Genomic DNA, 24762 nt, shown 5'->3' on the forward strand with positions numbered 1-24762 from the left:
TGTCAGCGGCAAGGGCTGAAAGCAGCCTCGCACCAACATTTGCTCGTTCTCCTACGCAGCTACTATTTTAGCAAACACCCACCGCCTTTATGTTCCCGCCCTCTGACATGATTAATTAACAGACTAGTTTGCTAGTCTAAACTGTTTGTGGTCACTAAAAAAGAGCAGGATCAAGGGTAAGTGAAACAATCTAGAAGAATTGCACACTTCCTACCTTCGCCGGATAGGCAGCTATTGATAGAGAAGCCTTTTGGTAAACTTGGAATGCAGTCACTTATCGACCGCCGGAGGCGGTTTCTTTCATAGTGGTACGCTAATCTCGTTTTGATGCCTTGGCTCATTACTTTGTCCACTCTTTACTTTCGGTTTTTTTAACTAGATTACCCAGGTGTTTCTCTTTTTTTCCCTTGAATGTCTTTTATTTGGAATTGACTAATCGAGACATGAAAAATGACTATATTGTAATCTGTTTTCAATGAATAATCTAAAATGTACTGGAGATGACATGCAGGCGTTAATAATGTGCGCGCGCTCTTTCGTGAGCGTGATGCGCGATGGAAGGCGGTCGTTTCAGTGTGGTTTACATCCACAATGTGACCTAGTTTATTTACTCTTTATTTTACATATTGATAAGTAACCCTTGCCATTTGAGCGATAGATTTAAAAATTTTGTTTTTAAATAAGATTGGTATTGTTTGCTTACTCATCAATTTTAATTCACAAGGTTTTTCACATGGGATTGACACGGATGTGGAGCAAGATTGATCAGAAAGAAGAAAAGAAAAACATATTTTGCTCATATCAGCATAATATAACAATAGCAAGACACTGTTCTGGTATGAAATATGTGTCTGATATGAAATGGTAACACTTATGTAAATATAAAACCTTCTTTTGATTTTCCATTTTCCATTTCCATTTTTCCAAGTCTGTAAAAACAATAAAACAAACAATCAAAATGTTTATTCCAATTTGTGTCGGTCATTTGGACAATTGGGCCATTCGTGTTGGTCAAGGAACGCATTCTTCGGATTGTTTGAGCTGTGATCACACATGCACATTCTATGCAAGGTAAACACAACCTCGTCCCCGTGTATCCCAGGTTTTATTTACGTTACTGATGGACGCCAGAGAATTATCTAGCGCTATCAGTAAGAATCAAAAAGCTGATAGAACGCAGGGAACGAGGTTCAGGTAAACACTATTGTAAAGAAATTCGGGCCTGAAAAATTGTTCCAAATAATACCCACACACATCCCTGTGTCACAAACCCAGAGGAAAACCAACCCTACTGGAAAATTTGGTCAAAATTTCGTTCCGGTGGGGAAAATACCCTATAAAGTTACCCCCACTAGCAAATTAATTTTGTTTTTATCCCCATTTTAAATTCAATGGAAGAAATTGCACTCAACTGGATTTTTTTAGCTCAAAACAATATAATTTATAACCCCATTTGGGATTAATATGAAATGTCATCCCCATTATGGAAAAAAAAATTACTGCAAGCTATTAGATTGGGCCCAATTAGCAAGTTATTAAGATTAGTAATTGTTGCTACGATAGCAAATACACAGGCTTCTGCTTATCATCTAGCAAAAAAAGTTTCTTATAAATAGAGGACTTCCTGTATAGGGAGTATATCTATAGGGATCTGCAATTAAGACTTAAGATTTTTCTTTCCACTGGCGAATTTAAGACAATAGAGTAAGTAAGTCGGAAACATGCGAAAGAGTACAACGCTCGTTAAAAGACAATGAAATTACAATTACAACACTATTACAAATCTCTTCCCTCGTTCGATATGGTCTAATACCGCCTATGATACCTTCATGGTTTTTGTAAAGTCTTACTCCATGCAGATACAGCTATTTTTTTAGTCATTTCATTTTTCTTCATCCAGTGATCGCCAGCTACCCGGAATGGAACCGATAGCCATTGGATCCACTGATGAACCGCATTCTGATGGTTGGAGACATAATATCCAACAGGTATAAAATCATTAGTTACTTTATCAGCCAACACTTAGTCGGCCTTTATTTTAATCGGTCCTAATTTTAGTCACCTCGCCAAAATTTAGTCACTAAGGGCCGACTCATATATAATGAATAATAGCGGACGAAATAATGAATCATAGCGGACGTAATGATGTGGTATTCAAAAAAGTTGGTTAAGGAAAGCTTAATTATAAACTTTTAGTTTGGCCCAAATTTTTGGTCGGTCCTAATTTTAGTCACTTAGGGCCGACTAAGTTTTGGCCAATAAGGTATTAGATAGTTGTATGGACCTCGTATGGATGCTAGATGAATGTTGAAGTATTAAGCCTATGATGCAGCCTATGACGCTTACTGCGTTCACCTTTAGCATAGTTTCAACGACTTTCCAAAAACAAACTCAGGCCGATAGTTTATTATCAGCCTCGTTTCGAATATTCCCCAAATTGTGATTAATGAGGACTTGACTCGAGTTTACCAGGATTGAAACGCAATTCCATTTAAGGCGTTAAACCTTAAAACTATTGTAGATCCTTTTAAACTTTTATAGGAACTTTTCTTTATAAGAACAACCTATATAATAACATAAGGATTCCAATGCCAAAATGTTAAGAACAAGTTAAGAACATTTTAAGGACTTTAAAAAACTCAATTGTAGAAAAATACGGTGAAAGTATAATATGGAAAAATGTAATAAAGTGAAAACAAGAGCATATTAAGAACACTTTTTGAAACACAAAAAAAGTTAAGAACATCCAAAACCTTCATAAATTTTGGATGTTCTTTAAAAAAATGTGTATTTGATCTTGTTTTATTCTAAGTGTTGTGAAGATGGCAGCGGAAACGGTTGGAATCATGAATTTGTCTTTTACGCTTACCTGGAACCAACCCCTGGTACAATCCCGTTCGCTTGCGGCCACGCGGACAATGAAGATGGTGGCTGGAAATACAGGTAATGCATACAATCGGTTGCTCTCCGAAAGGCTTAAAAAGAAAGAAAAGAAATCAGTGAGGTTCAAGGGCAAAAATTTAGAAAAAGAAATTATCTTCATTTTACAGACAACTAATTGATTAAATAAAGTAACCAGAAAGGAGCTTTATAGACTGGTACACCAGCCAGGCTGGGACGATATCACGCAGGAAAAATGAGCCAAGGAGTTAGGTATGTGTAGGAAGGAATTTTTTTGGCGGGAGGGCATGTTAGCTCAAGGTAGTTGGTTCAATCACCAGCTAGGCCAGCTGGCACACAACGTTGTTTCGACGTTCATCTAACGTTATATGGAAGTTGTGAACGTTATATAAACGTCGAAAAAACGTTGTGTGCCAGCTGGAAGGGTTACCGTGGCTGTACCTGGCCTGATATCTATAGAAATTCATTGTCGCCTAATATTTTTAACAACTTAAAAAAGGCTATTCCACCTACGCAACCACATCCCCTTGCATCCCAGGCTTTATTTACGTTACTGGTGGGTGCTAGCAGTAAGCATCCAAAAGCCAATAATAAGCACAGAACAGGCTTATTTTCTTCTACAATTGCGCAGTGCAGAAGGATTTAAAACAATTAGATTCCTAGTAAGCGAGTAAGTCTGCGACCGCAGTCGGAGGCGACCCGAAGGCTCCTCTTTCGATAGCTATCTACCCGAAGATAGGGAAAGTCGCCACTCTTTTTCCCTGGATTGCTCCCTTGATTTTTCTCTTAAATTGCCGAGCACCAATCAGAGAGGCATTAAATACTATTTTGGAAATCTTTGGTATGACCCGGCTGAGGGTTCAACCCACAACCTTGCGTAACGTAGCCGGATGCTCTACCACTGCACTACGGTCGCTTAGATTCCTGCGAAGAATTATCCTATTTCTCTTTAAGGATTTCAGAGAATACAGATTTTGCTGGTGACAAAGGCTGGGAGCATGATTTCGTCTTTTACGCACCATCGCACAATCCTCAATCACTAGTTCCTATCAGTATTGGATATAATGATAGTGATTGGACCTACAAAGCTCGCCAAGGTATATATATTGACACCCCGTGTCACAAACCCACTGGGACCCCAGCCCCATTGGAAAATTCGGCCAAAATCTCGTCCCCGGAGGGAAGAATACCTTACAATTTCATCCCCATTGGGGAATTGACTTTGATTTCTTCCCCATTCAAAATTCAATGTAAAAAATTGCACTCCAAAACCATGGCCACTGGATTTTTCGACTTAGGAACAATGTATAATTTTTTACCACCATTGGGTCTTCGATAGAAAATTTCATCCCCACTGTGGGAAAAAGTTTCACCGGGGCTGTGAGACAGGGATGTATATTGGCATTCTATCCCGAACATCATAAATTATATATTGGACAGAGATCAAGACAAAAATACCATTAGAGGCGAGAAATTTCCATCATAGAAAAGTTTGACATTTATTTGAGCTGTCATGAGACAACAACATAAGGACATTCACCCCTTCTTTGGCCCATTTCCACATTCTGATTTGTTATATAAATTCTTAGTCCACAATTTCACTAGCCTTTCCGTGTGTTCCTCCTAAAAAACAAACTGAACAACTTCTTCATTGTCAAATATCGATGTAATGTTTTCTACGGGAACAACCCGGGATTTTTTATCAAATTTAAGGTAGAAAATAGTTTGTCAAAAACCGGGTTGTTTCCTGCTGCTTCGGTATAAAACATTACGTAATGATTAGTTCCACTTATACTGAGACGGAAAAATCGTCTGAGATGAGTAGTTTGTAAAATGTGATCTGTGGAGGAAATCCTATTTATTGAAACATGAATGGAAAGTACACTCCTCCATAATGCTCATTTTCTAAATTGCTCGTATCAGACAAATTAATCGTCTCAGTATAAATAGAACTAATATCTTTAATATTTCTAGGTGTGACTTGCCAACACGACTCATGGAAGCATTCATTCAGTTTCTTAGCTTTGAACGAATGGATGGAAGGAACGATTCCAGTGGCTGTTGGATACGCCGGCGAAGGAGAAGAGCATAGAAGCAGAGTTTCGCAGGTATGAAACCACAGATATCTTAGAACACTAGATGGAGCTTCTCCTACACCATATTTGATGCAAAATAATTTAGATTTCTAGCATAGATTTATAAAGCCCGAAGGGATAGTACTTTTGCTGAAAAGTGTGCCGTGGTCACGTGACATTACAATAGAATTTCAGCGCTTAACCAATCAGAAGCTTCGCGTGTTTTCGAAAACAATAGCAATAATATTTTTCCGATATTCACTTTTTTTCCCTGCAATAGGTTAAAGCCCGACATCTAGCCCTTCGGGCTTTATAAATCTATGATGATCCGTGAATCTTGAAGTCATTGCAGTGTCAAAAAACTTCAACAGTGAAAACCAAGGTTTCTACTGTGACCTACTGTGACTGTGATGACCTACTTTCAGCAAAGATGACGCATTACTTTGCTTTATCTGCCGTTGCTTTTGAAATACAGCGTAGCTTTATCTAGGGTTTTATTAGCCTATCTCTATCCCAACACGCGATTTTTCTATCACTCTTTATCACGGTGTCGAGTAAAAAGCCGTGGTCGTCTGGTACAGGCAAGAGTTTTATATAATATATATGTGTATGAAACTCGGAAGGTACTTTAGGCGTACAAACTTTCGCGAGCAGAAACGTTCGCGATTTTTGCGAATTTTAACCTTTTTCGCGAAAGTAAATGTCTTTGAAAATTCTTAACAGGGCAATTCGCGAAAGTTTATGCTCGCGAAAAATTCTCAAACAATTGTGAAATCTATAAAACCTCGAAATCGTAATTCGCGATTTTTGCGAATTTTAACCTTTTTCGCGAAAGTAAATGTCTTTGAAAATTCTTAACAGGGCAATTCGCGAAAGTTTATGCTCGCGAAAAATTCTCAAACAATTGTGAAATCTATAAAACCTCGAAATCGTAATAAAGATCAAATTTTCGGCATATTATTATCCTTTTTTAGCGGATTTAAGGAATATTTTTCACTTTTAAGGCAATTTTTATTCGAAAATTCTCATTTTTATCCAACGATTCGTGAAAGTTTATTCTCGAGAAAAAGAGCTGTTTTATGGTTTTTGTGTACCCCCTATGAGAGACCCTGATGGAAAGAGTAAAAACGGCCGATAAGGTGCTTCAATATGCGCTGAAGTATGTATTTTACCACAAGAACTGACACTCCTTGGTCATTTATGATCCCTTTAACCAAGAACTTGTCGCGTTTAATAAAGGAATTATATACAATTGTAGTTTGATTTTTCGGGTTGGATAACACACCCCTGTGTCACAGCAAGGAATTATTATAGACAGTGGAAAAACAACTCGCTGATTTTTGCTAATTTCTCATGTACAAGCCTTGTCCGCAGTAATGACATTATTGTTCACCCTCCTTCCACCATTAACATGATTCTTCATTGTATTTTGATTGCATTTCTCATCAAAATACACTTATCCAATTCCCAAATGAGCCTTTAAGTTCTCCTCCGAGACTCAAACTCATCTAGTTAACTACTAATTATACGTCGTTCTGACGTTTTAAAATGCGAGAAAGATGCAAAAACATGCTATGTACAGGGTGTCCCTAATAAAAGTATCGAGTTTGAACATGCGATTGAGTAAAAAAGTTTGTGTGTGTTATCGCTAAAATATAAGAACGTTCTCCATCACATAGGCTCATTACAAAAGGTAGTTACAACGTATAAATTAATCAATAGCCCTTTTACTATTCCCCTGTTGCATAAATGTACGCCTTTAAAATCAAAATTAATAAAAATTCAAATTCCCTCGTTTTACTTTTTTATTGTTCCATACATTCCATTTTTATTATTTTCATAGTTTTACATACGATTCTTTACAAACATGTTTTAATTGTTGCGTTTTTCTCATGATCGTAATTTCGTTGCATTTGTAAACAGGCAGAGTATGTGTTTATTGTTACGTAATGACAAAGAAAAAAGAGGGATAGCTTAAAATACAATTTTGTGAATACACACTTAAAACTTTCTACTCAATCGCTAGATGGGGCCCCGTCTACTGGCGATTTTTTCTGAACTCGATAGAAAAGATTTATTAAAAAGCTCTCTTCAAAACAATTAACAAAAAACTTAACATACCACGAAGCCAAGGCCCTCGATCGCCTAAGCAAAAACAAATCAATAATTATTAAAAAAGCAGACAAAGGGGGTTCCATTGTCATCCTTAACAAAAAAGACTATAAAGAAAAAGTTTTTGACCATTTAAATGACAGAACGTCTTATGAAGTGATTACAAATAACCCCCTAAAAGACATTCAAACTAATTTAACAGCCTTCCTGGAGACTTTATTTCATCACTACCATATAAATGATGATACTTTCAAATATCTTCGACCACCAGAAGAACCACGAATCAACTTATTTTACATTCTACCAAAAATACATAAAACAGCAATTCCGGGAAGGCCTGTTGTATCCTCAGTAAACTCGCTAACAGAGAACGTATCTGAGTTTCTGACAAAATGTATACAACCACTAACTCCAAAACTTAACTCTTACATTAAAGATACAAAAGATTTTTTGAAAAGAATCATTTCAAAAAAACAATTGGCAATAAAAACAACCTTTTTGATAACTATTGACGTGAAGTCACTATACACGAATATACCGCATGAAGAAGGGATCGAGGCTTGCCTCTACTACACAAAACTATATAAAGCGTCACTGCCCCCTTACACACCAAACAATAGAATTCTAGAAACACTTTTCAAATTCGTCCTAGAAAACAACTTCTTCACGTTTGATGAGGTACTTTATCGGCAACGCTTTGGAACCGCGATGGGGACAAAAATGTCACCACCATATGCCACCCTTTTTCTTGGAAAATTAGAAGAAGAAAAGATACTTACAGACCCCTTTCTAGACTACATTCTTGAATACATAAGATTTCTGGATGACATCTTTATCCTTTGGAGTGGAAGCATTCAAACATTAAAGGACTTCGAAATTTACATAAATTCCCTCCACCCAACAATAAAATTTACAATGGAATACTCACCCAAAGAAATCAACTTCCTGGATACAACTATATATATCGATGACCTTGAAAAAAGTTTCAAGAGCAAAGTTTACACAAAACCAACTGATACAAAGTCACTTCTACACTACTCCTCGTACCACCCAAACCACACCAAAGAAAATGTCATCTACACACAAGCACTAAGATATCGACTACTCACTACCGACGACAAAATCCTAAAAAACGAATTAAACGAACTCGGGGTCACCCTGTTAAGGAGAGGTTACCCCCTCCCACTGATTAATCGAAACTTCAAGAAACTAAATAACATAACCCAGGATGATTGTCTCTATGGGAGAAAGAAAAGGATAAAACATAACAATAACTTCAGACAAAGGAAGGATTCATTACCTTTCATTACAGAATTCTATGAGCATCTTTCTCCTTTGAAATTAATACTAAATAGACACTGGCACTTAATTCAAAATGATGCAGAACTTAAAGGCGTCTTCCCAACCAAACCCTACATCGTATACAAAAGACATAGAAATATGAAAAACATTCTAATCCGTACACGCTATCATGAGAAATGACATTCCACTCACAAATTTAAATTTTAGAAACATAGACATGTATATATACATATTTTGTAGATATTTCAATAATACTAAAAGAAAATTTTCAATATACTAAACATATCTATAACACTTGATGCTCCTCAAACATGGTCTGCAGACCAAAGAGAGAACTTGAACCTATCAGGCCTTTTCAGAGGGAGCCGTGGGGGTGGAAGATATTTTAAGAAATTTTCGGATAATTTTCACCCTTTAGAATAGATTTTCCGCCCCCCCCCCATAAACATTTTTCCCTAAAGAATACACTCTATCCTACTCTTTTCCGTCACACAAAAGCCAACGAAAACGACCTGGGAGGTAACTACGGAACATCAAAACCACGGACACAAAAGATATTTTTCGAAAAAATTTTTTAAAAAATAACCCAGCCAATGAATACTCAGTCACGATATACAAACCAATCACAAGCCTTGCAGCCTCATACACAATAGAAACCATCTCCCCTAACCATTATTTCAGCCAATCATATCGCACATTTAAAATTTAACCAATCAAATCACTGATTATGAAAAGCGGATAAAAACCAGGCTCTCCGAGGCAACACATGGAAGCACCTAAGCGAGCAGTTCCTTTCCAAATCCAACCTCAGAGACAAACACTTCAAGTTATATTTATAAACCAACAAAATTAATTTAAACATGGAAAATAAAGACAGAACAAGCGAGATTGAAGATTTCGACATGACGGGTAAGATTACACTTTTAAATTCCCCTTACAGACTATTAGCATGCTATAAGACTCTGACTAAAAATAAGGATAAGAGAGGATTCTACCACACCAGGTAGTCTGGCCCAACTTTCACGAGAAGTTATCGAAATAAGGGCCGAAAACTTTGCTTGAGTGAAAGACTTTCGACAGAAGACCTCAAAATTCTTTTCCTTGATACCAACATTTACGTATTTAAAAGATTTATCCTCTTTTAAATACCTATCCTATCCTACCAAAGATGGGTACAATGCTTACTTACCAAAATACTTATCCTATCCTACCAAAGATGGATACTTACCTATTAAAATAAACACGCAAACACTGAAGATTAACAAAAAGATCTTCATTAAAATATTTGAATACTCTGCTCTGTAGACTAAAAATTTGGTCTACTTCTTTAAAAAAATGTAGACTAAAAATTTGGTCTACTTCTTAAAATAAAAATTTTTATCTCATGTGAGCTTTGTGAAATGGGGTAAAAATTTGTATGGGTCCAGACTACTCAATCGCATGTTCAAACTCGATACTTTTATTAGGGACACCCTGTATAAGAAATTGAATATTGACACCAGAAATTTCTAAACTTCAACCTCAAAAAATCCACCGTGCCACCATGTGCCACCAAAAGATTTTCATACCGCAGGGGAGCTATGGGACTCAAGTCTAATAAATGTCAATCTCAGCTCTTCTCGGAGAAATATTGGAAAGATATTCCCAATTCAAAATTTTGTGTCATTATAGGCATTTTGTATTTACTCGTCTGATGATGTTTTTCTCACACCAGACTTCATAAATGTATTCGCTAGGTATTCTAGCATTTATTTTCAAACTTTTGGCCAACAAAAGTACACATAGAAAAAGTAAGAACTTTTTAGAAATAAGAGTATTAATCATTTTTCAAAATCAGAGTCCTTCGAGCCACCATGACAGTTGTCCTTTGCGGCAAAGCCTGTACATCGATTGTTTTCTGAAACAAATGAAAGACAATACTTTGCTCTCCACCGTTTCATTTGATGTTTATCCAGAGTCTCTATAATAAATCCATGGTCACAGACACAGGCCCCAGCCCCACAGATATCTGTAAAGCCCGAAGGGCTAGATTTGCGGCTTTTATCGAAAAGTGATGCTCATCTTTGGAAGGATTTCCTACCAGAGTCACGTGACTAAAATATGCAATTTTACCGGTTTGAGAGATGTGAAATAGCGTTTGCCGCCTACGTTTTTTTATCTCGCGCTCCGAAAACAATTAAAATGCTAGATCCTATCCATCGGCACGAAATTTAAAGAGTCAAATTTCTGTTTCACTTTTTTTTGCTGGAGAAAGCTTAAAGTTGCCTATCCAGCCCTTCGGGCTTAGATATCTGTGCCCAGCCCTACTAGAAAATTTGGCAAAAATTTCGTCCCCGGTGGGAAAAATATCCTAAAATTTCAGCTCCACTGAGAAATCACTTTGATTTCATCACCATCCAAAATTCATTGTTTAGAAATTGCACTCCAAAACCATCCCCACTGGATTTTTTAATCTTAGAACAATAGAATTTTTATCCCCATTGAGATTTCAATCGAAATTTTATAGCTGATAGTTGTGATATTAGGACAAAAAGTGCCTAATGCAACTAACCAATCCACAAGTCTGTGGAATTGAATTAATTCAAATGAATTTTACCGAACAGTCATAAATGTCGAACGTGCTAACCGCACTGGGCTCAACTTCAGTGTTTTTAAATCATTCGTAGGCCCAATTGTAAAATTGTAACCAATTTCAACTAAAAACTCATGACCACCCCCTTAAAATGGAAATTATAAAATAATGAAAACCACCCACAGGGACTAGCCCTTGAAGTCTCCAGCCTGCCTAAAAGTTTTAGCCTCGTTTTGGCGAAAACTTGTGACCACCCCCTTGAAAATGGAAATTTTGAAAAAATGAAAAAACTGCCACCAGGGATTCACCCAAGTATCAAGTGTGCAAAATTTCGGCCAAATCTGATCATTTTTGAAGTCTCCAGCCTGCTCCAAAGTTTTAGCCTCGTTTTGGCAAAAGCTCGTGACCACGCCCTTAAAAATGAAAATTTTCAAAAAATGAGAAAAAACACCCCCAGATATTCACCCAAGGAACAAGTGTGCCAAATTTCAACCAAACCTGATCATTTTTGAAGCCTCCAGCCTGCCCCAAAGTTTTAGCCTCGTTTTGGCGAAAACTCGTGACCACGCCCTTAAAAATCAAAATTTTGAAAAAATGGAAAAAACACCCCCAGATATTCACCCAAGGAACAAGTGTGCCAAATTTCAGCCAAACTCGATCATTTTTGAAGTCTCCAGCCTGCCCCAAAGATTTCGGACAGACATACATACACACACACATACATACATACATTGTCAGATTCTAGCTCAACTGAAGTTGAGAACAGCCGAACCAAATATCAATATTGACGTCAGAGCAAAAAGAAAAGGAAAATTAGATATGAAATATTTGACGTCACTTAATATCAAATCAAAAGTTTTTAGAATTTCTTCAAAGAAGGAAGTTCTCTGTTCGATAAAAAAGTTGTAATTTTATTGTAATAAAAGTGAAGAAAATTGTTCAAAAAAATTATCGTAAAAATGAGTAGCATTAATTTAGAAGCATCAGTAAATGAAGCTGAACATGTTACTCCAGTTATAAGTGACGAATTACCGCGTAGAAAACGCGCATGTATGGATTTATCGGTTGAGGAAGAACTGCATCGATCCTCACCAGTGAAGCTCCGTGGTAGAAGTATTGATGAATCTGCTGCTGGTGATTCTAATGGAGGAGCTCCAAGCTCAAAGAAAAAACGTCGGTCTTATGACCGAGGATCACCTGTCCGGCAACAAGCAGGTAAATACCAAATGGTTTATGAATTTGAATATTTCAAAAAAAATTTTTCACTTGGATTGCCATCCTGGATGGCATGAAACTTTGAGTATGAAATTAAACTAAATCGTTTTCTTTACTCAAACTAGTATTTTTCAAAAAATATTTTTTAAATTTCAAATTTTCAAAGATCATATCATACGACAACAATAAATGTTTTCTTTCTGAGACTACATACGTGGTCAAAATATTAAGAACAAGTTAAGAACATTTTCAGGTTTAGAGCTCAAAAGGTTAAGAACTTCCTTATGTTCTTATATAGTTTGTTCTAAAAAAACGTGTAGGAACAAAACCCTTTAGGGTTTAAAGTTTAGAATGTATAATTCTGTTCGGTTTCACCAAAGAATTTATAGTTTCAAATTCTAAATCTGTTCTCTATTTTCAGGTAAAACCGGTTTTGCATCTGATGATGTCATTGAGAATTACAACTTAATCATCAAACAGATCTACAAGAAAGTGACACCTGTCAAACAACGTCGTGTACGACGCTCACGAAACCAATACCGACAAAAAGTTGCCAAAGAACCGAAACGAAAGAGTGTTTTTAATGATATTTCAATGTTCGAATGTTTAGATTACGATGATGGATTTGGTTATAATGAACCATCAAAAGACGCTGACCAACTGGCTGATATGTTCTCAAAATTAACCATCCATGATTTGGAACAACCACATGTAACTTCTTACGTGAATATCAATACTCTTGATGGACGTACACGAAAGGTACACCAAGACTTGGCAATGCTTGTTCATGTTGATGAAGATGATGTTTTTGGTGGAGAATGTGAACACGTGACCAAACGTCGTTGCATGATGTGAAGTAAAATTCACATCAAAAGTATCCTCTCGTGCCCTCTCGTGAACATTTCGATGGCGCACGTATCAAATTCACACCCTTCCGCCCTCTCGTTAACATCTCGATGGCGCACGTATCAAATTGCACCACCAAATTCACACCCTCCTGCCCTCTCGTGAACATCTCGATGGCGCACCATCAAATTCACACCCTCCTGCCCTCTCGTGAACATCTCGAAGGCGCACCACCAAATTCACTCCCTCCCGCCCTCTCGTGAACATCTTGAAGGCGCACATATCAAATTCACATCCTCTCGCCCTCTCGTGAACATCTCGAAGGCGCACCACCAAATTCACTCCCTCCCACCCTCTCGTGAACATCTCGAAGGTGCACGTATCAAATTCACATCCTCCCGCCCTCTCGTGAACATCTCGATGGCGCAGCACCAAATTCACACCCTCGTGCCCTCTCGTGAACATCTCGATGGCGTACCACCATACTCACACCCTTCTGCCCTCTCGTGAACATCCCGATGGCGTACTACCAAATCCATACCCTCCCGCCCTCTCGTGAACATCTTGAAGGTGCACCACCAAATTCACACCCTCCCGCCCTCTCGTGAACATCTCGAAGGCGCACCACCAAATTTTGTAAACTAAATATTTGAAAATATATCTATCAAATAAAGAATTTCTACTGTCTTTTGTTTTATTTCGGAAAAAATGAAACTATTCCTATTCAAAAGGCCTAATATTTTTAATATTTGTCAAAGATAAAATTACAATGGTAAATTTTCCAATTTTTAATAGTCGAAATCGTAAATCGAAATCGTAAGGACCGCGTTCGTCTAAAAGGACTAGGAACGACAAAAAAGTTGCTTGATTATGTTTACGAATAGGACGCCGTATCAGTTTTTGACTTTCCGGCGCACAACAAGATTCTTGTTGTAGAATTTTCAGCGGGAGGAGTAGCCCGGGGTCCACTTAAAGCTTTTTTATAGACTGGATGGCGCGATTAAGTGGCCCGGTAGTATATGGTAATATGCTTTTGCCTAGGCGGACTGTAAAACAGTCCGCCAGATTTTCGTTGTTTTTGCCAGGTAAAGAAAGAACAAAGCAATGTTTTTATTTGAAAATAAGTGATTCAAAATCTATTAGTGATGTTTTTTTCTCACACTTGATTATATTTTCAACTTCGAGTAGCTTTTTTGTTATTTGGATAAGTGCTCCTAGTCTACTTCATTGGACTCAGCGTCATAAAAAACTATCAAAAAGCAAAGTTCAGCTAGAAGTAGACTCTAGTCTACGGGAGGACTATTTTCCTCAGATGTATAATTTTCAAGCGCCTTCAGAGGTTTACCGTGCTTACCGTGTTTACCGTGTCTAGTACTACCAAGGATTTATTATACACTGGATATACAGGGTGTCCCTAATTAAAGTATCGAGTCGAAACACAACTATGAGTAGAAAGTTTTATGTGCGTGTTCACAAAATTATATTTTAAGCTCTCCCTCTTTTTTCTTTGTCGTTACGATTAATTTATACGTTGTAACCACAGATCTGTAAAGCCCGAAGGGCTAGATTTGCGGCTTTTATCGAAAAGTGAAGCCTAGGTTTGGAAGGATTTCCTACCAAAGTCACGTGACTAAAATATGTAATTTCACCGGTTTGAGAGATGTGAAATGGCGTTTGCCACCTACTTTTTTTGATCTCGCGCTCCGAAAACAATTAAAATGCTAGATCCTATCCATCGGCACGAAATTTAAAAAGTCAAATTTTTGCTTCACTTTTTTTTGCTGGAGAAAGCTTAAAGTTGCCTATCTAGCCCTTCGGGCTTTACAGATATCTGTGGTTGTAACTACCTTTTGTAATAAGCCTGTGTGATGGAGAACGTTCTTATATTTTAGCGATAACACACACAAACTTTTCTACTCAATCGCATGTTCAAACTCGATACTTTAATTAGGGACACCCTGTACAAGTAACAGATTTTTGCCGATTTCTCGTGTACTAGCTATATCCGCAGTAATGATATTATTGTTCGCTCTCCTTCCCTCATTAAATGATTTTTCGAAGCATTTTTATTGCATTTCTTATTGAAAGTCACTCATCCAATTCCTAAAAGAGAGTCAGATTCTTCCACTTATGCTAATTATAAGTCGTTATGACGTTTCAAGCTGTGAGAAAGATGCAAAAGAAGTGTTGTGTATAAGAAATTGAATGTTGACACCGGAAATTTTCAAACTTCAACCTCAAAAAAACCACCTTGCCACCACGTGCCTCCAAAGGATTTTCATACCACAGTGGAGCCAAGACATTCAAGTCTTATGTATGTTAATTTCAGCTCTTCTGGGGACAGTCTTGGAAAGATATTTCCAATTAAAAATTTTGTGTCACTGTAAGCATTTTGTCTGAATGATGATTTTCTCACACCAGATTTCACAAATGTATCCAGCTTGGTATTCTAGCCTTACTTTCAAACTTTTTTTTCTGCAAAATGAAAGAGCTAGAGAACTTTTTTAAAATATAACTGATAAACATTTTTAAAAATCAGACATCTTCGAGCCGCAATGGTAGTAGCCTGGATATCCAAGCTCAAATTTTTTAGAAAAAATAAAATTTACCTCAACATACAAAGTTCTAAAATTATAGAGCTTGGTCTCCCTAAAGAAAGAAAGTGCAAACCCAGGGCAACAAAACAGAAATTAATACAAAGCAGTCTTACAAGATCTAAAACTATTTAAAACATCCAAAAATTTCACCAAAGTCCATAAAAAAGTTTGCATGCATTATCATGACCAACCATGTTTTCTTGGAAAATGAACTTGCCTCTGTTTTCTTCTTTTTCATGTTTTCATGTAACAGAAAGCCCTATCTTCACTAGCAACTGGAGGACTATCCTATTTTTGCTTTAAAATTGTTCCTTGCCGTGTAGATTGGCCATTACTGCTTTAACGAAATGAGCGCAAGCAAGCGGACTGCATTCCCATTTGGAGAATGCAAAACGCTCTACGGAGACCAGGCTGTAAACCGGAACATAAAATATCAAAAACTAGACTGTGAAATAGTTTACAGTCTGGATATCCAGGCTACCATGACAGTTGTCCTTTGCGGACAAAGCTAGAACATCAATTGTTTTCTGAAACAATGAAAATACAATGATCGCTTTCCATCGTTTTATGAGTCGTTTATCCAGTGTATATTAAATCTTTGGTACTACCTAGGTTTTCTATATCATTGATATTTCTGATCCAAAGTTAGTTAATTGACCTTAAGTAGAAGTGTTTCATCAATTTCAATATACTGTTAGATAATTGCTTAAACAAGCGACCGTAGCATGAAGGTAGAACATTCAGCTACGGTGCGCAAGATTGTGGGTTCAATCCCCAGCCGGGTCATACCAAAGATTCCCAAAATGGTACTTGGTGCCTCTGCTTGATGCTCAGCAACTAAAGAGACGGATCAAGGGTAAGTGGAGAAACTCAGGGAAAAAGAGTGGCAGCCCTTCCCTACTTTCGGGTAGATAGCAATCGAAAGAGGAGCCTTCGGGTCGCCTCCGACTGCGTTCGCAGACTTGCTAGACTTACTTAATGTACAATACTTTCATCATAGGGTGAAGATGCAGGAACAAGTGGCTGGGACCATGATTTCGTGTTTCATATTTTTGAAGAAGAAAAGCTAGGAACTATCCCTATTTGTATTGGGCATGCAGATTTTTCAGCGGGTAAGTTACTGACCTGTCAAGGATTTTATTTCTCGAGTCTTAGGCTACCAAGATTCAACGTTTGCAGAGATAAACTTTTTTCAAACAAAATGTAGCATCGTTTTTAATAGACGATGCTATCGTTCGTGTAATATGATATTATGATACAGTATTACGATATAACATAGTTGTATATCATAAAACATAATATGTTGCGCGGTGGAAAATAAAGCCCGTGTTTACGACATTTGAGACATTGAGCCCCTCCGAATATTTTTCACCCGCGCAAACAAAATTTCCGCCCGACTGCTAATTTGCGTGTTTGAGGTTATTCTTTATTATTCGAATTCGTCTTAGACTATAGCATAGTCTACGTTTTTAATAATATATCGGCTTTTCAAACTACTTTCCCACGGCAATTTGTATTTGTTATAAAGAGTTCATTTTTATAAGCACTTTACCCGCGCTCACCAGGAGAGGCATTGCTAGTCTAAGCAGTTGTGAAATCAGAGTTTTTTTCTTCTGGGACGGAAAATGGATTTTACACAGCAAATTAACATACACGTCTTCTTTTTTTTAAGAAACACACTTTTAAGAAACATGAGGCTCAGAATGCCTAAAAACTAAGAAACATCTAAAAAACATGCTGAGGCTGAGAATGAGAAAATAACATTTTTTAATTCGGTTTTTTATAAGAACCTTCCAATCAAGGCTAATTATGTCAAAAAGTTTAGAAACATGTAAGAAACATTTAAGGCTCAAAAGGCTGATTTCTTAAGAAACATTGAGGCTGCTTGGTAAAACTAGTTTCTTAAAAAAAAAACAACGTGTATAACTATAAAATTTTGGTAAATTACCTTATTGGTCAAAACTTAGTCGGTCCTAAGTGACTAAATTTTGGCTTGGTGACAAAAATTAGGGCCGACTAAAATTAGGGCCGACTAAAAATTTAGAACTGGCCAAAACTTAGTTATTAGCCGGCCCTTAGTGACTAAATTTTGACGAGGTGACTAAAATTAGGGCCGACTAATAATTAAGGCCGACTAAAATTAAGGCCAACTAAGTTTTGGCCGATGAGGTATGCGGGATTATTAAACAAAAAAGCCTCTTTATATACTTCGCTGAGACGGAAGAAATATTAACACTGATTTATACCAGTTACTTTCTTTTAAAACAAAACAAAGGTGGATGGAAGTATTGTGTCAGCAAAGGAGAAGATGCAGGAGGCAGTGGTTGGGAGCATGACTTCCACGGGTATGTATACCCAATGGAAGAAGAAAGCAACGGGACGCTACCCCTATCAGTTGGGTATGAGTCTGAGTATTGGTGCACTCTGGTACGACAAGGAGAACGATTAGAGGTAAAATACTTAGTTTGCGCTTATTACGCAAAATTCTCTCGTGACATTTCCGATCGGCAACACCGTTCGGGGAAACATTACAGGAAAACACTAGTTCATTTAACTACTGTGCAAAAAGGTTGTGGGTTCAACCGTCAGCCAGGTTTTGCCAAGATTGTATTTGACGCCTCTCTGCTTGATTCTCAAGAATTTCCTCCTGTTCTACGAAAATGACCCAAAATGGTTTGACTGAAGTATATTTTAACCCTATTCGTCCTAGGTGGGGGGGGCTGCTTCTGTTCGGAAATCAAATTAACGGCAATAGCTCCTGAAATAATAGAGCTTTTGCCATGAAATTTTCTGTAAATTCCTAACTTTTATTTAGCTTCAAAATAATTAAAAAATTTGACACCTTATAACTTTCACACCTTGAGCATGATGACATTTCTGACAGTAAGAAGGTGTCACAAAAGTTGACACATTTCCAATACAGATTTATTTCTGATGTCAAATATATCGTTTAAACCGTAATTTATTGAATATTTAGGATAAAATAAGCATTTTTGACTCAGGCAACTTTTTTCTAAAGCCTTTGTTAGAATATAATAGCTATCTATAAGCCCCCCTAGTTTTGAACCGCCCCTAAAAGCCTAGTATGAATAGGGTTAACCTTCAAGACTTTTTCATGAAATAGGAGGAGGAGTCGATGTGAACTCGTTCAAACTCTTACTTAAATCTGGATAGTACACATTTTTTTCTTATAAGAGCAAACTATATAAGAACATAAGGCTTCGATGGCCAAAATGTTAAGAACAAGTTTAGAACATTTTAAGGCTTTGGGGACACTAAAATACCCAATTTCTTAGAAAATGGACAAAAATGCTCACAAAATGGTGAAAATAAGAACATGTTAAGAACATTTTTAGGCTTGAAACTGAAAAAGTTAAGAACATCTGAAGGCTATTCAGTAAGGTATTCGAGATAAATCGAGGGGGACGGTATAAACCAAAGTTGACATGTCTCTAAAATCACCGTCCACTTTGCTCGACGACGGTAAAACCACCAAAATACCGTCGTCTGTGTAGGTGAGCAAAGGCAATATAGAGCCGTACATCAACTATCGACTTTGTTTTGTATCGATTTCACTTACCGTCGCCCTCGATATCCTCCGCTACATAAACTCGGTAATGATTTTGCTTGGCCGGGTTGGAAAAACTGTATCTAAGGTTTATAAAGGTCAGTACAGTCTCAGTGGTTCTATTTATAATGAGACAGATTAATTTGTCTAAGATGAGAAATTTAGAAAATGAGCATTATGGAGGAGTGTACTTTCCATTCATGTTTCAATAAATAGTATCTCCTCCACAGATCACCATTTACAAACTACTCCTCTCAGACGATTTTTCCGTCTCAGTATAAATGGAACTAGTGAGTATTAGACAAAAACTTTATTTTATTCTTACACATTCTTTTGCAGGAGGAAGGTTTCGATCATTCGTTCAGTTTCTATGGATTACAATCAAAAGCACCAGGCGCCATTCCTGTGAGTATCGGTGATGCAGGATCGCCTGGTGATAATTATCGAAGCAGAGTTGAGAATGGTGATGACGCAGGTAAAATAATGCTTTCCTATTGGTTGAAAGGAAAAAATGCTTTAATTTGATTGGATAGTAAAAATAAAATGATAGATCTAAAATGATTCTTTTGGATCAATTCGGAGATGATTAACGGAGCTATGAGAATGTAGAATTTTGATCACGTGATTAAAGAGGAAAAATATAATATAGTCTCCTTTTTATTGGAAATGGCTTTAGTGTACAAAGTTTCAAATCAGCAATCTTTCTTATTCAATCAAGATACGGCTGAAAGATTAATAATGAAGATTCTCAAATTTAGAAATTCAAGATGAAATATAATCAGATAATTTCTCAAAAAACATTTATAACCGATGATGACATTAAAAAAACCTTTTCCTCTTTCCGCAGTTGCCAAACTCAAAACAAAGAATCTATTCTGGAAGATAAATGTTGAGATTTTTTCTTATATTCCCCGGGGGGAGGGAGTGAGGCAAATTGACCGACGGGTATGTGCGTGTATGTGCGGCGATTAAGGGTATGTTTTTCAAAATAGCAGAAATTCACTGTAAGGATGGAATTTTGATAAATGCACTGTATGGGTGGAGATTTCAGCAAATCTTGCTCTAAAAGAGTTTATAATTTGAAAAAATGCACTTTAAGGGTGCGATTCTAAAAGCCATTTTTTTCGCCGCACATACCGTCAGTTTTGTATTTTAATCTTCATGCTTTGAATTATAGGAACCTCTGGATGGGAGCACAACTTTACATTTTATGCTTATGATGAACAACTACCGGGTACTGAACCTTACGGAGTCGGTCATGCTGACAACGGTAAATTCACTTTTTATTAACTCCTCACCGGGAGAGTACTAGGGGCTGTAGAATGTCTGGTATGTACTCTTCCAAATAAACGCCTCCCCCCCCGCTTGGTAATTTTTTGAAAATTTTCTAACTCTCCTGTACCTTATTAGGACCACCCCCCCCCCGCTTATTAATTTTTAAGAATATTTTCAGTTTTCAAAAAGAAGTCCCCTTATTTTTCTCCAAAAAGCCTGATTTTAGCCTATATTTACCTTATTTTTGGGTTTTCAGAAGTAATATTTTCAACCCCCCGGCAATTAGGTCCCCCCCCCCGTTTATTAAAATTTCGAAAATTTTCCAGCCCCCCGTTTATTTGGAACCTAAGAGTACAGATCATACCTCTGAAAACTGAGCCTTAGACAGATTACCTCAAGAAATTTTGGCGATTGAGCTCATTCGCTAATTTTGGTGCAATTTGGCGGAATTTATTTTGGCAAACGACCCATTTTTGTTCAATATTTCAGCTGAAAAAAAAGGGTTTTTAGGAGAAATAGAGACTAAATTGAAACAAAATTAAATTTGGCCGGAATTTATTTTTACGAATGACCTGTAAATTTCTCCCCAGCAAAATTTCTTCCCTTAAGGTATATCTTTGAGAAAAAGTTACCCTTAAAGAGACCGAAATGGTAACAAAAGAAATGGATTCACAATTGGTAGTCACTAGAACCATTTCCATCATTTGCATCATTTACATATCCATACCCTTTACGAAATCCTGTTTGACTTTTTCCCCAGATGAGTAAATTTTAAAGGTTTTGTTTTTAAATAAGAGTGATATCATTTGCTTACTCGTCAATTTTAATTTACAAGTTTTTTCACATTGGATTGACACGGGTGTGGAGCAAGATGATTAGAAAGAGGGAAAGAATAACAATTTTTGTTTATATCAGCATAATATAACAATAGCCAGACACTGTCCTTATATGAAATATGTGTCTGATATGAAACGGGAACAGATATATGTAAAAATAAAACCTTTAAAGGGACATAACAGTACTTGCGAAATTTGTAAACAAGCTGTATGCAGCGGATACAAAATCAAAACAAATGTCACATGTCAAAATCAAAAATCAAAACAAATATGGCTAATTTTTATTGTTCAATTGTTTTACAAGTTTGTTTTGGACACGTGATTTTAATTGTTCTCTTTAATGACACGTGGTTCTTGCAATGTTTACTACTTTTATGTCCCTTTAAGCTGATTATTTACTCTTGTAGAAGCTGGAGGTTGGAAATATCGCATTGTACGACAAGAGGACGGAGGCGGCAACGGATGGACGCACGATTTTACATTTTACGCTTATCCTTCGCAGGAAGAGTAACAAGAAAATAATATATTACATATAAATACAGCTGGTTGTTTAACATTGGGCCATTCCATTTTATAACCATACAGAGGGCGATGGACGAACTTTTCCAAGGGGGTAAACTGAGAAGAATTTCCAGGAGGTCTAAAGAAGTATTTTTTCATGTTTCCAGGAGGTAAAAAGCTATTCTTAAACTTCCAGTGGGCAAACGACTGATATTAGTTTAGGAGATGAAATTAATTTTTTCCAGTGTCTTTTTTGCAAATTTTGCTATTTTCCAGGGGATATCCAAGAAATTTGTTTTAACTTGAAAAGGTTAAGGTTCGTCTACCCCCTCCCTGTATGGAAATTTTTTGGAACAGCCCATTTGTACTTATGTAAATGTAATACAATATTATATACCCTAGATAAATGAAAAGATAATATACAATCTATTGAAATCTATATACATATTGTTTCTTAATCTTTATGTAACAAGCTCTACTCAAGTATTGAGCATTCTTAATACACCTTTTCGGCCGTAGTCGCACGGTCAGGCGCGTGTCACTTAATTATTTAATTACCCCCCTAAGCTTGATCCAATCCTATTTTGACGCACTCTTCTATTGTCTATAGATGCCCAAAAAGGACTAGGACGGTTTTAGTGGGATAAAGCGGACAAAAAAATGTCCGCACGGCAATTGACGGCTACGGTCGAAAAGGTGCATTGTGCAGAGAAACACAAGAATAAATCTATTTATTGTCGATCACGTCTGAACCACTTATCAATTCTGTAATTGGAACGACCCTGTGTCACAGACCCGATAAGACCCCCGTCACACTGGAAAATTTGACCAATTGGGAAATTGAGTATAGTTTTTATCTCCATTTGAAACTCAAGGGAATGCAATTGCACTCCAAAACCATCCCCATTGGATTTTTTGACTTGGTAACAATAGAATTTCTATCCCCATTGGGATTTCGATAAAAATTTTCACTCCATCGGGGCTGTGAGACAGGAGTGTATTTGAGAAAAAGATTTACTACAATTGGCAACAGAAATCAGCTAAAAGTTTTCTTTCAAACTTTTAAATGGTAGCTTTTCCTAGCCGTAGGGAAGATTACACGCTTTTTTTAATAAGAATACACTTTATAAGAATGTTCATGATGAAAATGACCAAAAAATTAATGCTAAGAATATCACCATCATGGAATTTTGCTACTCAAGCTAACATTGCAATTTTTGGATCATTTTAAATTAAAAATTGTAACCCCCAGTAAGGGGGTTTCATCACAAAAATGCCATTTTATGCTTGAGACGTATGTACTAAATGTTAAATCTAGTCTGAATTAGGATCCTAGCCTAAGAATGCTGTAAGAATATTTTAGGATAATTTTCCCCAAAAAGTTATGAAAATCGATGATGAAATGGATTTACACCATTTTTATAAAAAAAACGTATGTTCTAGATTTGATTTTACCCATTAATTCATCGTGTTTGTTTGGTTAATTTGATATATTCTAAGAAGTTAAGTCCTCCATGGTTGCATTATGTAACACCTTTTTAACTTTTCAATAGCGAGTATTTGCACTTTTGAGGACGGCGGAGCGACCGGATTGATTTGGAACAACCTGCAAAATCGAGGGCATTAAAAGTACTTCTTTACCATCGTCCTCAGTCGTCCATGATCTAGACAAATCATTTAGGCTAACCGACCCCGTCGCAGAAAAACACACATACATAAACGCACGAATAACAAACGTACTGACGATTTGGCATGTTTTCGATATTATGAAAATAAAAAAATCAAATACTTTAAACAGAGTATTTTCATCAAATAAATCAAAATTGAATACAGTAAATCCTAAATATCAAAATATCCTAAATATCAAAATATCCTAAATATCATAAATCGTCTATTTAGCCTTTTCTTTTTGCATTTAAAGGGGGCGGTTATTAGAGCGGGTGCTATAAAGGGGACTTTTATTTAAGAATTTATGGTATAAGTGCTTCTTTACATCCCTACATGTGTCCAGCAGAATCACCAGAACTTGGTCTTCCATTGAGGATTAAATCCGACGTTGTCGAATTTGACGACGACGTAAAAATTAATAAAATCTGCTTCTTAAAACAACGTCTCATTTTCTTCACATGTGTCCAGCAGAATCACCAGAACTTGGTCTTCCATTAAGGATTAAGTCCGACGTTGCCGAATTTGACGACGTAAAAATTAACGAAATCCGTTTCTTAACATAACGTCTCATTTTCTTGCTACGACAAATCAAAATCACTGAATTAAAACCAGTATTTAAACAAGAAACCAAAGTTGAAAAATCAGCATTTCGTTTCGTCCATATGAAAGTCTCTCCTGATAAAAGCGAAGATTGTGCCAAACTCTGGCTTAATATTATTAAAGATGGTACTTGCATTATAAATGATAAAGTCATTACTGAGGCTATAATAAGTAATGTTTTAGTTGATTTGTGTTGGTTTCTCAGTCTAGTTTCATCAACTAGACTTAGTTCCGTCTTTTTGAGTTTCCCGATTCCGATCAGTGTTAAAAATACGGTGATAAGTATTGAAAGGTTGAGTATGGATACAACAGCGCCAGCCAAATGTCCCAGTACTTGAAACATGGTAATAGTACCAAGTTTTACATAACAAAACAAGAAAAGCATACTACACGCTAAAGCAAATAAAATTTGAAGTACCAGGAAAAATATTATTCGTTTAGAGCTGATTTTACGCATTGGTTTCAATATCGAATGATAACGTAAACAAGAGATAGTTAAAACGCCACATGAATCCGCCACTACAGCAAAAACTGCCGCCCCCATCATCGAAGCTTGTTGTAAACATGTTAAACCATGATATTGACTTACGCCCATCATAGGCATGGCAATAAAACCAGCTATTAAATCTATACATGAAACATACAAGAACAAACGCTGCACAAATGTCAATTTTCGTTTGGTAGTCATTAAGAG

At 36.7% G+C, this 24762-nt stretch overlaps 1 protein-coding gene across 1 annotated transcript; it reads left to right on the forward strand.

Moving 5' to 3' along the window:
* Positions 1–903: 903 nt before the first annotated feature.
* LOC136803456 (uncharacterized) lies at positions 904–22239 on the forward strand. Its single transcript, XM_067060183.1, has 10 exons — positions 904–1071; positions 1901–1988; positions 2813–2943; positions 3856–3998; positions 4876–5009; positions 16621–16732; positions 17896–18071; positions 19528–19663; positions 20366–20458; positions 21707–22239. The coding sequence occupies exons 1-10, from the start codon at positions 959–961 to the stop codon at positions 21808–21810; spliced, it is 1230 nt and encodes a 409-aa protein (XP_066916284.1). The 5' UTR covers positions 904–958; the 3' UTR covers positions 21811–22239.
* Positions 22240–24762: the final 2523 nt, after the last annotated feature.

Source organism: Clytia hemisphaerica, unplaced genomic scaffold (assembly GCF_902728285.1).
Source record: "Clytia hemisphaerica strain Z4C2 unplaced genomic scaffold, Clytia hemisphaerica genome assembly, whole genome shotgun sequence".
Classification (NCBI taxonomy): Eukaryota; Metazoa; Cnidaria; class Hydrozoa; order Leptothecata; family Clytiidae; genus Clytia; species Clytia hemisphaerica.

What these genes read in the sequence shown, in the direction of transcription:
- LOC136803456 (XM_067060183.1), top strand. Translation starts at nt 959, where the DNA reads ATGTTTATTCCAATTTGTGTCGGTCATTTGGACAATTGGGCCATTCGT. An exon ending in GATGGTGGCTGGAAATACAG is followed by an intron (nt 2,944 to 3,855) that starts GTAATGCATACA and finishes TTTCTCTTTAAG; the next exon opens with GATTTCAGAGAATACAGATT. An exon ending in GCATGCAGATTTTTCAGCGG is followed by an intron (nt 16,733 to 17,895) that starts GTAAGTTACTGA and finishes AACAAAACAAAG; the next exon opens with GTGGATGGAAGTATTGTGTC.